This window comes from Petromyzon marinus, chromosome 65, assembly GCF_048934315.1.
Source record: "Petromyzon marinus isolate PM22_M1 ecotype Great Lakes invasive population chromosome 65, UKy_Petmar_22M1.pri1.0, whole genome shotgun sequence".
Classification (NCBI taxonomy): Eukaryota; Metazoa; Chordata; class Hyperoartia; order Petromyzontiformes; family Petromyzontidae; genus Petromyzon; species Petromyzon marinus.
This window is the reverse complement of record NC_133731.1, coordinates 8,402,260-8,417,232: the sequence shown is the minus strand read 5'-3', so window position 1 is coordinate 8,417,232 and position 14,973 is coordinate 8,402,260. Positions and strand designations below refer to the sequence as shown.

Sequence of the window (14,973 nt, the reverse complement as noted above, 5' to 3'; positions counted from 1 at the left end):
ACGGTTCAGTTGAGTTTATTTTGAAGGACCCTGTAAGCCAAGAAGCTCTAAATTCGATGTTTCATCAAAAAAATTAACAACACCGCCGATTCTCCGACAAACGCAACAAGTCGCAGTAAAATAAAATCAACGGTCAACAATTTACAGATAAGAGAAATGAAAAAAAAATAGCTTGCAAATCATAATTGCAATCTAAAAATTATCTTTTTTTTTTTTGAGAAAGGTGATCGCTGACAGTGATGACGGTGATGGTGATGATGATAGCGACGGCGGCGGCGGTGACGGTGACGGTGACAAGGGCGGTGTGTGCACACAGGTGCCGGTGAAGGAGAACCAGGTGCAGCGTGACACCACTCTGCGCTCGTGCATGGAGAAGCTGTACAAGCTGAGTCCTGACGTGATCCGTGCCGACGTGGAGTACTTCACGGCGCCATTCCAGATGAGCCACCGCGACGCCTTCCTCATCCACGACCAGGAGGCCTTCTTCAGCGAGACCACGCGCAACCGCATCGTACGCACGCACTCGTACACGCACGCACACGCTCCTACACGCACACACACGTGCACGCACACGCTCCTGCACGCACGCACACGTACACACGCACACGCTCCTACACGCCCACGTACACGCACGCACACGCGTACACGCACACGCTTCTACACGTACACGCTCCTATACGCACGCACACGCATACACGCACACGCTCTTACACGCACACGCTCCTCGCTCCTACACGCACACGTACACGCACGCACACGCGTACACGCTTCTACACGTACACGCACACACGCACACGCTCTTACACGCCTACGCACACGCACAAACGCACGTACACGCTTCTACACGTACACGCACGCACACGCTCCTGCACGCACACACGTACATGCACGTACACACGGGCACACGCACACACACACGTACACGCTCCTACACGCACACACGCACGTACACACGGACACGCACACACGCACACTCGCGTACACGCTCCTACACGCACATACACACACGCTCGTACACGCACACACACACACACGCTCGTACATGCTCCTATACGCGCACATGCTCGTACACGCTCGTAACGCTCGTAACGCTCGTACACGCTCCTATACGCACGTACACACTTGTACACGCTCCTATACGCACGTACACACTCGTACACACTCGTACACGCTCCTACATGCGCACTCACGCACACGCTCCTACGCACGGACACGCACGTACACGTACGTACGCACACGCACGTACACGCTCCTACACGCATGTACGCACGTACACGCACCCATGTATAGGCACGTACACACGCAACCGCATCGTACTTGGTGTATTATGTGCTGTGTGGAGCCTGTAAGTGCTCCGCGTGCTGTGCGGTGCCTGTAGATGTACTGCTTGCCGTGCCGTGCTGTGCCTGTGGGTGTACTACGTGCTGTGCCTGTAGGTGTACTACGTGCGGTGCCTGTGGGTGTACTACGTGCGCTGCCTGTGGGTGTACTACGTGCGCTGCCTGTGGGTGTACTACGTGCTGTGCCTGTGGGCGTACTACGTGAGCTGCCTGTAGGTGTACTACGTGCTGTGCCTGTAGGTGTACTACATGTTGTGCTGTGCCTGTAGGTGTACTACGTGCTGTGCGGTGCCTGTAGGTGTACTACGTGCTGTGCGGTGCCTGTAGGTGTACTACGTGCTGTGCGGTGCCTGTAGGTGTACTACGTGTTGTGTGGTGCCTGTAGGTGTACTACGTGCTGTGCCTGTGGGTGTACTACGTGCTGTGCCTGTGGGTGTACTATGTGCTGTGCCTGTGGGTGTACTACGTGCTGTGCCTGTGGGTGTACTATGTGCTGTGCCTGTGGGTGTACTACGTGCTGTGCCTGTAGGTGTACTACGTGCTGTGCGGTTTCTGTAGGTGTACTACGTGCTGTGCCTGTAGGTGTACTACGTGCGGTGCCTGTAGGTGTACAACGTGCTGTGCGGTGCCTGTAGGTGTACTACGTGCTGTGCGGTGCCTGTAGGTGTACTACGTGTTGTGTGGTGCCTGTAGGTGTACTACGTGCTGTGCCTGTGGGTGTACTACGTGCTGTGCCTGTGGGTGTACTATGTGCTGTGCCTGTGGGTGTACTACGTGCTGTGCCTGTGGGTGTACTATGTGCTGTGCCTGTGGGTGTACTACGTGCTGTGCCTGTGGGTGTACTACGTGCTGTGCCTGTGGGTGTACTATGTGCGGTGCCTGTAGGTGTACTACGTGCTGTGCGGTTTCTGTAGGTGTACTACGTGCGGTGCCTGTAGGTGTACTACGTGCGGTGCCTGTAGGTGTACAACGTGCTGTGCCTGAAGGTGTACTATGTGCTGTGCTGTACCTGTAGGTGTACTACGTGCTGTGCCTGAGGGTGTACTACGTGCTGTGCTGTGCCTGTAGGTGTACTACGTGCTGTGCCTGTAGGTGTACTACATGCTGTGCTGTGCCTCTAGGTGTACTACGTGCTGTGCTGTGCCTGTAGGTGTACTACATGCTGTGCTGTGCCTGTAGGTGTACTATGTGCTGTGCTATGCCTGTAGGTGTACTACGTGCTGTGCCTGTAGGTGTACTACGTGCTGTGCCTGTAGGTGTACTACGTGCTGTGCTGTGCCTGTAGGTGTACTACGTGCTGTGCGGTGCCTGTAGGTGTACTATGTGCTGTGCCTGTAGGTGTACTACGTGCTGTCGCGCTGTGGCTACACGGAGGAGGAGGATGAGGCCAAGGTGCGGTTTGGGATCGAACGGCTGCTGAGCAACGGCACCTACAGCGCAGCTTACCCCCTCCACGACGTACGGGCACGCACGCAATTACATACACGCACGCACGCACGCACACCCATGCACACGTGTACACGTACGCACTTACATACACACGTACGCCCACGCGCACTTCCATACATACATACGCACGCACATACACGTCTGCATGCACACACATACGCACTGACATACATACACACATGCACTTACACACTTCCATACACGCACGTACACACACACCTATCTACACACATCCTCGCGGTGCCTTCTCGCCGCTGTCAGCGTTGGTGCCGCAGGCTTGCGGCTGCGTCGTCGCCCACCGCAGCGGCGCGACTGGCCGCCACGCACACACAGACACGCACACACAGACACGCACACACAGACACGCACGCACACACAGACACGCACACACGCACACACTCACCCACGCGCCCTCCAGCGTGCAGACGTGTGGCCTTGCCGGGGAAGCCTCTGCACATCTTCCGACCCGAAGACGTACCCACAGAGGGTCACACATTGTATTACTGTTCTGGTTATTTCGGAAGGGAATCTGGAAAGAAAACAAACTGATGACGTTCTCATGGATGGGGTTCAGGGGGAGAACGGGAGGGAGTGGGGTGGGAGGAATGTAACCACGGAAAAGATTCACGGGGCGGTCGCACTCGCACAGGGAGCATTGATGACTTGACCGCTAATCCCCCCCACACCTGCTTGCCTGGCTGCCTGGCTGGCTGCCTGGCTGCCTGGCTGGCTGCCTGGCTGCCTGGCTGGCTGCCTGCCTGCCTGGCTGCCTGCCTGGCTGCCTGGCTGGCTGCCTGGCTGGCTGCCTGGCTGCCTGGCTGGCTGCCTGCCTGGCTTCCTGGCTGCCTGCCTGCCTGGCTGCCTGGCTGGCTGGCTGCCTGGCTGGCTGGCTGCCTGGCTGGCTGGCTGCCTGGCTGGCTGGCTGCCTGCCTGGCTGGCTGCCTGGCTGGCTGGCTGCCTGCCTGGCTGGCTGCCTGGCTGGCTGCCTGGCTGGCTGCCTGGCTGGCTGGCTGCCTGGCTGGCTGCCTGCCTGGCTGGCTGGCTGGCTGCCTGCCTGCCTGGCTGGCTGCCTGCCTGCCTGGCTGCCTGGCTGGCTGCCTGCCTGCCTGGCTGCCTGGCTGGCTGCCTGCCTGCCTGGCTGCCTGCCTGGCTGCCTGGCTGGCTGCCTGGCTGGCTGCCTGGCTGCCTGGCTGGCTGCCTGGCTGCCTGGCTGGCTGCCTGGCTGGCTGCCTGGCTGGCTATACCGACGACGTCATTTCACCGCCGGCGTGAGCCGGGGGCTGGAGGAGGCTCGCTTTGTTCGCTCGGCTTGTTCTCACCGCCGCTGCCACCGCCATCGCCGGCGAGAGTTCCATCCCACCTACCCCCCCCCCCCTCGCCGGTTCTGCCGGCGCTCCCCGCCTCCCCTCGCTACCCCCGCCCCCCACAGGGACGAAGCTCTGGCCAACGCGGGGATTTTTAAATCCTCCCGTCGCGCGTTTAGAAAACCCGTCGCAGCGGCGAGACCCCTCGAGCCCCCGAGCTGCGGTGGCGGCCCGCGGTTTGTGGCGATGTTGTCGCGCTCGCCTGGTGCGCAGGAGGTCGTGGGTTCGATCCCGCCCGCCTGACAACGCCTGCTGCTGCTGTGTATTTAGAGTCGTCTCTGTCTTTTCTCTCCCCGTGGTCGCGTGGATTTTTCTCCGGGTCCTCCAAGGAGGGAGAGACGCCGCAAACTCCAGATATACAGCAGCGGGCGGGCGGGCGGGCGGGCGTCAGGTTTGTCGACCGAACCCCCTGCGTACCAGGCGCGGTAGTCAACATCTCCCAGCCACCGCTGGGAAAATCTGCGTGTAGGGACGAGCGAGAAGGGGGGGGAACGCTTTGGCCACACGAATTTTGCTTTGGCGAGCGACGGTGGGATGGACGGACAGCGGCGGTGGCGGTGGTGACAGCGGCGGGGGTAGTGGTGACGGTGGCGGCGGTGGTGGCGGTGGTGGCGGTGGTGGCGGTGGTGGCGGTGGTGGCGGTGGTGGCGGTGGTGGCGGCGGTGCCGGTGACTCTGAGCGTCTCTGTGTTGCTGTTTGCAGTCGCTGGCCGGCGTTGATTCACTGCTAACTTCCGATGCCGAGGTGGGTATCACCTCATCAAAATGACCGCTCTTTCTCTCTCTCCCTTCGACCCTCGTCATTTTGATATTCTATTCAACGTCTCCTGTCGGAGCTTCTACCTCCTCCACCTCCTGTTCTTTGCGAGCGTCTTCACGGCTTTGACGTGAGCTGGTCCCAAATCCGTGCTGCGGCACAGCTGTCGTGGACGCTACCGCACGCACGCACGTCGAATTTCTTTAGCGCCGTACGTAGCCATCCATGCCAATCGGAGGTGCGTGGCTGCCCGTAGCGACCCAGCACCGCTGAATCGCACCCCCCCTCCCCCGTCTCTCTCCCTGCGAGAGCGGCGAGCCAATACCGTGTGGGTGAACGTCACAAATCCACATTACAGGCATCGTACAACTTATGATGATTGTTATTGCGTTTCTTGTTACGTCGCAAAACCTCCTCGTGCCTTGTCCAGCGGCACTCCATCCTCCCAAGGCCGCGCCATTTGGGCAGCGTTTTGGCTGCTTTAAAAATGTAATATTTTTAGCAACGGTAGGCTACGTACGGCGCTGAAGAAGTTCAACACACACACACACACGTACATACATTAGCATGGTTGGCTACGTACGGTGCTTAAGGAAGTTGAACAACGTACGTACACGCACGTACGTACCCACACACAGCACGTTGCCTGCTGCACGGTTGGGAACCAGCAGCCTCGCAAGCTTTCAAAATTAGGGCCGGATTACGTTTGAATGGTTGGACGCGGAGTTGTTATGGCGTTGGTTGGTGAGGTGGTGGCGCGAGGGGGGGGGGGGGGAGTCCCCCACTCCACTCCACTCCCTCTCTCTGTTGAACGTTCAATTCCTCCTTCCCTTGACTGTTGAACCCACCACCTGTGCCTGATGATGGCGATACCACCAAACTCCTCCACTGGCACTTAGTCCAGTTCCGGATTACTAAAACTCGATTGTACGGATCACGAATCTGAATCTAAGTTTAAAAACGATCGACAGCGCTTGGACATCCACAGCCGGCCGCCGCGGTGGCTAGGAGATGTTAACTATCTCGCCTGGTATACAGGAGGTCGTGGGTTCGATCCCGACCCTGACGATGCCTGCTGTATATGTGCCAAGATGTTAACTACCTCGCCTGGTATACAGGAGGTCGTGGGTTCGATCCCGACCCTGACGATGCCCGCTGTTGTTTGGAGTCTGCGTGTCTCTCTCTCCCTGTGGATTCTTCTCTCCGGGTCCTCCTCCGCTTTTGTCCCCCTTCACTTTTAGAATGAGCGTCCACGCGCATTTCCAGTGTTTGGCTGCCGCACGATCGCGATGACGACGACAAAGCCACTCGTTTGAGCTGCTCTCATTCGGTGATGGTCGGGGTCGCTTCTGAAAAAGAGCAGTAGAGCTCAGTGGGAGCTTTCCCGGTAAAACTCAAAGTGAAATATAACCCGGTGGCTCTGCGAGCATCGCAGCTACCGCGCTGCGCCACGAACCTGGCCACCCGAGTTGGATTCCTGCTCACGGCCACGAACGCCGGCGACGTTTGATCTGAACCAGGTCCTGCCCTAGGTCGGCTCGGCCTCAAATGTAGCGGTGTGGAAACATCGCCGCTGGGGAGACGAAGGCGGCCGGGTCGTGGTGCTGGCCACTCACCCCCCCCCACGTGTGCCACGGTGCCGCCCTTCGTAGGTGCTGCTACTCGCTGCTCGCAGCACTTGCCCCGACAGCCTGTTGAGGCTACACGGGGGATCTTTGCCCGCGTCATGCGCGAGGACCGCGGCGGTGAAAACGTTCTCGACGCCATTAGAGCGGCTCTGCTTTCCCAGAAGCAGAATCAATTCAGTATATTTATTATTCATACCCGAGGAAATCCGATGAGCTGTAAAGCTCTTTGTGACGGGCGCTGCGGTTTTGGGCCGCTCTCAGGGTTCCACGCTGATTTGGTGGCGGGCGCGGCCAGCTGAGAGGACCAGCTGACGGCAGATCCCCGGTTGCGAGGCTCGCCTGGGGCATGGGTTCTGCTGCCAGTAGGAGGGGGTGGGCGGGACGCGTGTGCCGTGATCGCCGTCCGCTGTTGCCTGTGTGGTCACAATCCCAGTCGCGTGAGGGCAGCGCGGTGGCTTGGAGATGTTGACTACCTCGCCTGGTATGCAGGAGGTCGTGGGTTCGATCCTGACCCTGACAATGCCTGGCTGTATATTTGGAGTTTGCGTGTCTCTCTCCCTCTCTCTCCGCGCGGTCGCGTGGATTTTTCTCCGGGTCCTCCACATTTAGTATTTGGCTGCTGCTATAAATTTCCACTTGGTGGTTGAAAAAATTGCGACGTCGCTCAGTGGGGTCCTTACCTGGTAAAGCAAACAATAGTTAAGTCTTAGTTTTTGATTCACGGCGGAGATATTCGAATTGGGGAAAATGTGGACGCTGGCACCAGTGGCACGCAAACGGCCCTGCTCACGCCAACGGTGACTGTGGCAAAGAGCTTTATAGCTCATCGGATTCCTCTAGTACAAATACATATTCTGATTCTGATAGTCCCGAGTCTGCATCAGTGCGGCGGCCTCCTCTGCGTTAGTCGTGGCCAGGTCGCTTCCGAAGGATACGTTCACAATAGTTGAGTTGCCTTTGTATATTTATTATTTAAGTGATTTATTTACCTTTACCTATACTTTGCACTCCTATCGCGTGTTGGTGTTTTGTGTTTGTTGTTGTTGTGACGTTCTTACCCCATGCCCCTACTGGACATCTGCGGCAAAGAGCTTCATAGCTCATCAGAATCCTCCTCCTGCTGCTGCTGCTGCAGTCTCATTCCGATTCTGATGGTCGGGCCTCTGCGTTAGTCCGGTCCTGTTTGTGACTTCCCCTCGCTATCTGCCTTCTGGTTGCTCACCTTTCTGTCCTTCCTCACCCTCCCTCACCCTCTCCTCATCCTCTCCTCACCCCGCACTACTGCTCCCCCCACACGCACGCACTCACTCGCTCGCTCACTCGCACAAGACAAAAGATCCCCCGTATAGCCTCGACAGACTGTTGGGGCAAGTGCTGTTAGCGAGTAGCACCACCCATGAAGGCTGGCACGGCACACGATAGCAGTTCCACTGTGGGTGTGGGTTTAGCCATGGGAGGAGTAAACTGGAGAACCGGAGGAAACTCGCGCAAGAGAGGGGGAGATCATACAAACTCCACCCTCTCACTCTGCAGAACACACACACACTCCACACAGTAAGACGCCCCAGTCGGGAATGAAACCCAGGCTTTGCTTGCCACGTGACACCACTGTCAACACTGCCACCAAAAACAACCAACGTGAGTCCGCGTGACGGTCGCTTTGAGCCGAAGAGGTTTGGAACGTGGAGCGTACTCACTCTCACTCACTCACTCATCCACTCAACTACTCACTCCACTACTCAACCACTCACTCACTCTCACTCACTCTCACTCACTCAACTACTCACTCCACTACTCACTCCACTCACTCTCTCACTCATCCACTCATCCACTCAACTACTTACTCCACTACTCAACCACTCACTCACTCTCACTCACACTCACTCACTCATCCACTCAACTACTCACTCCACTACTCAACCACTCACTCACTCTCATTCACTCTCACTCACTCTCACTCACTCATCCACTCAACTACTCACTCCACTACTCAACCACTCACTCACTCTCACTCACTCTCACTCACTCATCCACTCAACTACTCACTCAACTACTCACGCCACTACTCAACCACTCACTCACTCTCACTCACTCACTCATCCACTCAACCACTCACTCACTCACTCTCACTCACTCACTCATCCACTCAACTACTCACTCCACTACTCAACCACTCACTCACTCTCACTCACTCACACTCACTCACTCATCCACTCAACTACTCACTCCACTCACTCAACCACTCACTCACTCTCACTCACTCACTCATCCACTCAACCACTCACTCAACTTCTCACTCCACTACTCACCCACTCTCTCACTCACTCATCCACTCAACTACTCACTCCACTACTCACCCACTCACTCACTCTCACTCACTCATCCACTCAACCACTCACTCAAGCACTCACTCAACCACTCAAGCACTCACTCAAGCACTAACACCACTCACACACTCACTCACTCAGCCACTCACCCACCCACTCACTCAAGCACTCACACACTCACTCACTCAGCCACTCACCCACCCACTCACTCAGCCACTCACCCACCCAGTCACTCAGCCACTCACCCACCCACCCACTCACCCACACATAAGCACTCACCGCTGTCCAGCCGCGTGGTGCCGCTGCTCTCCAGCGAGAGCCGTGCCGGGCACGGCGCCGGTGATGGTGACTCGCTAGGAAGCAGCCAAATGTGTGGGCGATGGGAGTGGATGGTGAGTGGTGAATAGCTACTGGCTACTGAGCGGCTGGTGAGTGGCGGCTGGCTGGTGAGTGGCGGCTGGCTGGTGAGTGGCGGCTGGCTGGTGAGCGGCGGCTGGCTGGTGAGCGGCGGCTGGCTGGTGAGTGGCGGCTGGCTGGTGAGTGGCGGCTGGTGACTGGCGGCTGGCTGGTGAGCGGCTGGTGAGTGGCGACTGGTGAGTGGCGACTGGCTGGTGAGTGGCTGGTGAGTGGCGGCTGGCTGGTGAGTGGCGGCTGGCTGGTGAGTGGCGGCTGGCTGGTGAGCGGCTGGTGAGTGGCGGCTGGTGAGTGGTGCGTGGGCGTGCGTGTTGCAGAGTAAGTACTGGAAGGAGACGGCGGATGCCCACGGAGGCAGTGAGCGGCTGGTGCTGTACAGCGAGTGGGCACGGCCTGCACGCTTCTACAAACAGCAACCTCTCAACTTCATACGGTGGGCACGAGGGGGGGGGCACAGGGGGGGGCACGGGGGGGGCACGGCGGGGGGGGGAGTGGCACACGAGTGAGTGGATGAGTGTGCGGGTGGGTGGGTTGGTGAGTCGGTGTTTGAGTGGCTGCATCTGCCGGTCATCTCAGTCGGTCAGCCCATGGCACACAGGCCACGAGGAGATGTGGAGCTGAGTGGACTTGCCAATGACCGGTACCAGCAGTGTCAAGATCGGCCTCTGTGGAGGAGGAGGCTCGTGAAGGACGCTGCTACTGGGCAGTTGGAGGCAGTCGCCCTCCAACAACAACGGAGGGCAGAGGAGCGACGCTCACAACAACGAGCAGTGCACCAGGGAGCTAAAATGCAGCAAGTTGGCACAGTAGGGGGGGCACAGGTGGTACATCGGCCAGTTATGTCAAGTCAGTCAACCCTTGGCACCTGCTGGATCTCTCCCGTGACCTGCCAGCGAACCTTTTACATTTCATGTGGCCTTAAAGTGCACCTAGCCTGGCACGAACGCCTTGGTGACGTCACCGCCACTTGGCGGCAAATGGTGGTTGTTGTTGTTTGGGTGGCAGGGTCGGGTTGCCACCTGTCCTGGTTTTCCCAGGACCATCGTCCTTGTTGAGTAGGCAGTTGCTGCTGCTTCTGCCCACAGAAATCCGTTAGTCTTGGCGCATCCGGCAGTCACCCCAGGCCGGCAGCCCACAACTCTGTCCCGTGACCTCCTGGGCCTGTCCCGTGACCTCCTGGGCCTGTCCCGTGACCTCCTGGGCCTGTCCCGTGACCTCCTGGGCCTGTCCCGGGACTTCCTGGGACTGTCCCGTGACCTCCTGGGCCTGTCCCGTGACCTCCTGGGCCTGTCCCGTGACCTCCTGGGACTGTCCCGTGACCTCCTGGGACTGTCCCGTGACCTCCTGGGACTGTCCCGTGACCTCCTGGGACTGTCCCGTGACCTCCTGGGACTGTCCCGTGACCTCCTGGGCCTGTCCCGTGACCTCCTGGGACTGTCCCGTGACCTCCTGGGACAGTCCCGTGACCTCCTGGGACTGTCCCGTGACCTCCTGGGACTGTCCCGTGACCTGGGACTGTCCCGTGACCTCCTGGGACTGTCCCGTGACCTCCTGGGCCTGTCCCGTGACCACCTCCCGCCAGGAGCGAGGGCCTTCCTCGATTCACTTGACGGCCTCGACGTGCATCTAGCCTGGCACAAGCGCGCCGCGGTGAAGCTGCCGCCCCTGAGTACAAACGGCGATTGTTGTCGATGTCGTGGTGCGTGCTGCAGGAAGTACTTTGGGGAGAAGATTGCTCTGTACTTTGCCTGGCTGGGCTTCTACACCTTCATGCTGTTCATCGCCGCCGTGGTCGGCACCGGCTGCTTCATCTACGGCCTCTGCACCATGGATGACGGCGTGTGGAGGTGGGTCGGTAGTGAGATGGGTGGGTGAGTGGTTAGATAGGTGGGTGGGTGGGTGGGTGGTGAGATGGGTGAGTGGGGAGACGGGTGGGTGGGTGGTGAGACGGGTGGGTGGGGAGACGGGTGGGTGGTGAGTTGGGTGGGTGGGGAGACGGGTGGGTGGGTGGTGAGATGGGTGGGTGGGGAGACGGGTGAGTGGTTAGATAGGTGGGTGGGTGGGGAGACGGGTGGGTGGTGAGATGGGTGGGTGGGTAGACGGGTGGGTGGGTAGAGAGACAGGTAGGTAGGGGGATGGGTGGTTGGTTAGGGGGGGAGGATGGCTGGGTTTGTGGGTGGGTTCTTGTAGGGCAGCGCGCCAACCGCTACTACCCTACCGCTCGCATCAGCGGTAACAGCGGCCCGGTATAGCGACGGACTCGGCGGAGATGCCTGCCGTGAGGAAAGGGAGAGATCTGCGAGAAGACGCTCGCCGGGCTGAACGAGCGCGGTGCCCCACCCCCCTCCCGTGCGTCTGCCCGCTCAGCAAGGAGATCTGCGACGCCAAGATCGGCGGGAGGTTCATCATGTGCCCTCAGTGCGACAAGCAGTGCACCTACTGGAGGCTGAACATCACCTGCAGCTCCTCCAAGGTGAGTGAAGATGCTCACCTCGAGATGGGTGGGACACGTGGTGAGAAGGGAGGGTGGAGGAGGGAGGAGAAGGTAGTGATGGGTGGGACACGTGGTGTGGAGGAGGAGGTAGTGATGGGTGGGACACGTGGTGGGGAGGAGGAGGGTAGTGATGGGTGGGACACGTGGTGGGGAGGAGGAGGTAGTGATGGGTGGTACACGTGGTGTGGAGGAGGAGGTAGTGATGGGTGGGACACGTGGTGTGGAGGAGGAGGAGGTAGTGATGGGTGGGACACGTGGTGGGGAGGAGGAGAAGGTAGTGATGGGTGGGACACGTGGTGGGGAGCAGGAGGTAGTGATGGGTGGGACACGTGGTGTGGAGGAGGACGAGGTAGTGATGGGTGGGACACGTGGTGGGGAGGAGGAGGGTAGTGATGGGTGGGACACGTGGTGGGGAGGAGGAGGGTAGTGATGGGTGGGACACGTGGTGGGGAGGAGGAGGGTAGTGATGGGTGGGACACGTGGTGGGGAGGAGGAGGGTAGTGATGGGTGGGACACGTGGTGGGGAGGAGGAGGAGGTAGTGATGGGTGGGACACGTGGTGGGGAGGAGGAGGTAGTGATGGGTGGGACACGTGGTAGGGAGGAGGTAGTGATGGGTGGGACACGTGGTGTGGAGGAGGTAGTGATGGGTGGGACACGTGGTGTGGAGGAGGAGGAGGTAGTAATGGGGGGAACACGTGGTGTGGAGGAGGTAGTCTTAGGTGGGACACGTGGTGGTGAGCAGGAGGAGGTAGTGATGGGTGGGACACGTGGTGTGGAGGAGGAGGTAGTGATTGGTGGGACACGTGGTGTGGAGGAGGAGGAGGAGGTAGTGATGGGTGGGACACGTGGTGTGGAGGAGGAGGTAGTGATTGGTGGGACACGTGGTGTGGAGGAGGAGGAGGAGGTAGTGATGGGTGGGACACGTGGTGTGGAGGAGGAGGTAGTGATGGGTGGGACACGTGGTGTGGAGGAGGAGGTAGTGATTGGTGGGACACGTGGTGTGGAGGAGGAGGTAGTGATTGGTGGGACACGTGGTGTGGAGGAGGAGGAGGCCAGGTCACTGAGACCGCTATTGCAGTGACTCCCAGAGGTCTGCAACCACAGGGGAAGAGAAGTCCTGGTGATGATGACAACAATATGAATGGTGCGCGTGTGTGTGTGTGCGTGCGTGTGTGTGCGCGTGTGCGTGCGCGTGTGTGTGTGCGCGTGTGTGTGTGCGCGTGTGTGTGTGTGCGCGGGTGCGTGCGTTCGTGTGTACGCGCGTGTATGTGTGTCCGCGCGTGTATGTGTGTACGCGCGTGTATGTGTGTACGCGCGTGTATGTGTGTACGCGCGTGTATGTGTGTACGCGCGTGTATGTGTGTACGCGCGTGTATGTGTGTGTATGCGCGTGTATGTGTGTGTATGCGCGTGTGTGTACGTGCGCGTGTGTGCGTGTGTGTGTGTACGGCTCCAGTTTAACAGCAGAGGTCTCAATCCGAATCAGTCGAGCAGCAATATCTTTTCATCGATTTCGTAACGCTGTGTGGAAGCTACCTGGTCTGTCGCTCCGCACTAAGCTTCAGGTCTTCTCGGCCACGGTCATTCCCTCCCTTCTCTACGCTTGCGAAACTTGGACCCCCCTAATGGAACATCTTCGCCGGTTAGAAACATTTAGGCTGGCCTGCCTACGATCCATCCTGGGTTTAACCAGGATGGATTGTGTGAGGAGCTCACAAATCTTTGAAAGATCTGGGCAAGGTCCCATCGGTGAGCTCCTCCAGCAGGCAAGGCTGCGTTGGCTGGGTCATGTAGCCCGCATGCCCAGCCACCGCATGCCGAAACAGCTTTTGTTCGGCCGGATAGAGGGGGCTAAACGGGCGCGGCACGGGTTAGAGAAGAGATGGAGTGATGTGGTACAGGAGGATGTGGAGCTGAGTGGACTTGCCGATGACTGGTACCAGCGGTGTCAAGATCGTCTTCTGTGAAGGAGGCTCGTGAGGGACACTACTGGGCAGTTGCAGGCAGTCGCCCTCCAACAACAACGGAGGACAGAGGAGCGACGCTCACAACAACGAGCGGAGCACCGGGTGGCTAAAGCACAGCTGATTGACACAGTAGGGGGCACAGGTGGTGCATCAGCCAGTCATCTCAGTCAGTCGACCCGTGGCACCTGGGTCTGCCCCGTGACCTCCTGCCAGCGGGCGTTCGACGCTTCACGTGGCCTCAAGGTGCACATGGCCTGGCACAAGCGTCGTGGTGACGTCACCGCCACTTAGTGGCGAATGGCAGCTGTTGTTGTACGTGTGTGTGTGCGTGTGTGTGCGTGTGTGTGTGTGTGTGGTGCAGCAAACCTACCTCTTCGACAATCCGGCCACCGTCTTCTTCGCCGCGTTCATGGGCATCTGGGGTGAGTGCCGTGGCCCCGAGCGTTTGTCACCCTCACCGGCTCTCCCTCGCCGAGTCTCTTCGCGGTTCTCTTTGCAGGAGGGTCCTGCCGGCTGTTTAGCGGCAGGGGGCGACGGATCTCTGCTGAGATGTTGACTACCTCGCCAGGTACGCAGGAGGTCGTGGGTTCGATCCCGACCCTGACCCTGACGACGCCTGCTGCGGCTGTATATTTGGAGTTTGCGTGTCTCTCTCTCTCTCTCCCCGTGGTGGTCACTGCGTGGATTTGTGTCCGGGTCCTCCTCCGGTTTTTCCCTCCACATTTAGAATCAACGTCCAGCGTTGGGAGTATTAATGGCCGCTGCGATACATTTCCACGTGATGATGATGATGATGATGTGAGCCATCATTTGTGATGGCCAGGTCGCTTCTGAAAAACAGCTGCGTCGCTCATTGGGCCTTGCTTGTTAATATAAAACATAGCTTCGTTTATTTCGGTAAAGTCACGTAGGTAGAAAAAATAATAATAAATCACGACGTTTCTATCGCAACGCAAGCGGTCGTCCTCGGGCGGAAAAAAAAATCCAGCGGTGGAACCGCTGAGCCAGCGAGAGAGAGCAGCTACGACAACAAGAGGCGTTATATACGTGGTGATGGGCAAGCAGGCGGGGTCTGAGCTGGAAAGGAATTCCATCCCCGGACGCAAGCACGTCAGTTGTGTCAAGGGGGGAGATTAGGGAGTGAGAGATTAGGGAGAGAGATTAGCATGAAATGAGCTTCCGTCGCCGCGTAAGATTATCGCCCCCGCATATGCGCACGACCGCAGCAGTGTT

The 14,973-nt window shown here is 58.7% G+C and overlaps 1 protein-coding gene across 5 annotated transcripts in view; it reads left to right on the top strand.

Annotated features, from left to right (window-relative positions):
- Window positions 1-14,973, top strand: part of LOC116956437 (anoctamin-5-like) — an 84,165-nt gene that overhangs the window by 44,290 nt on the left and 24,902 nt on the right. For 3 of the 5 annotated variants that reach the window (XM_032978053.2, XM_032978051.2, XM_032978054.2), the window contains 7 exons: window positions 317-511; window positions 2,679-2,798; window positions 4,856-4,897; window positions 9,596-9,711; window positions 10,991-11,125; window positions 11,646-11,751; window positions 14,102-14,162. In XM_032978053.2, the coding sequence (XP_032833944.1) occupies window positions 317-511; window positions 2,679-2,798; window positions 4,856-4,897; window positions 9,596-9,711; window positions 10,991-11,125; window positions 11,646-11,751; window positions 14,102-14,162 (775 nt within the window). Of the gene's footprint in view, window positions 1-316; window positions 512-1,163; window positions 1,314-2,678; window positions 2,799-4,855; window positions 4,898-9,595; window positions 9,712-10,990; window positions 11,126-11,645; window positions 11,752-14,101; window positions 14,163-14,973 lie in introns of those variants that run through there. The other 2 variants (XM_032978055.2, XM_032978052.2) reach the window with 2 other exon arrangements.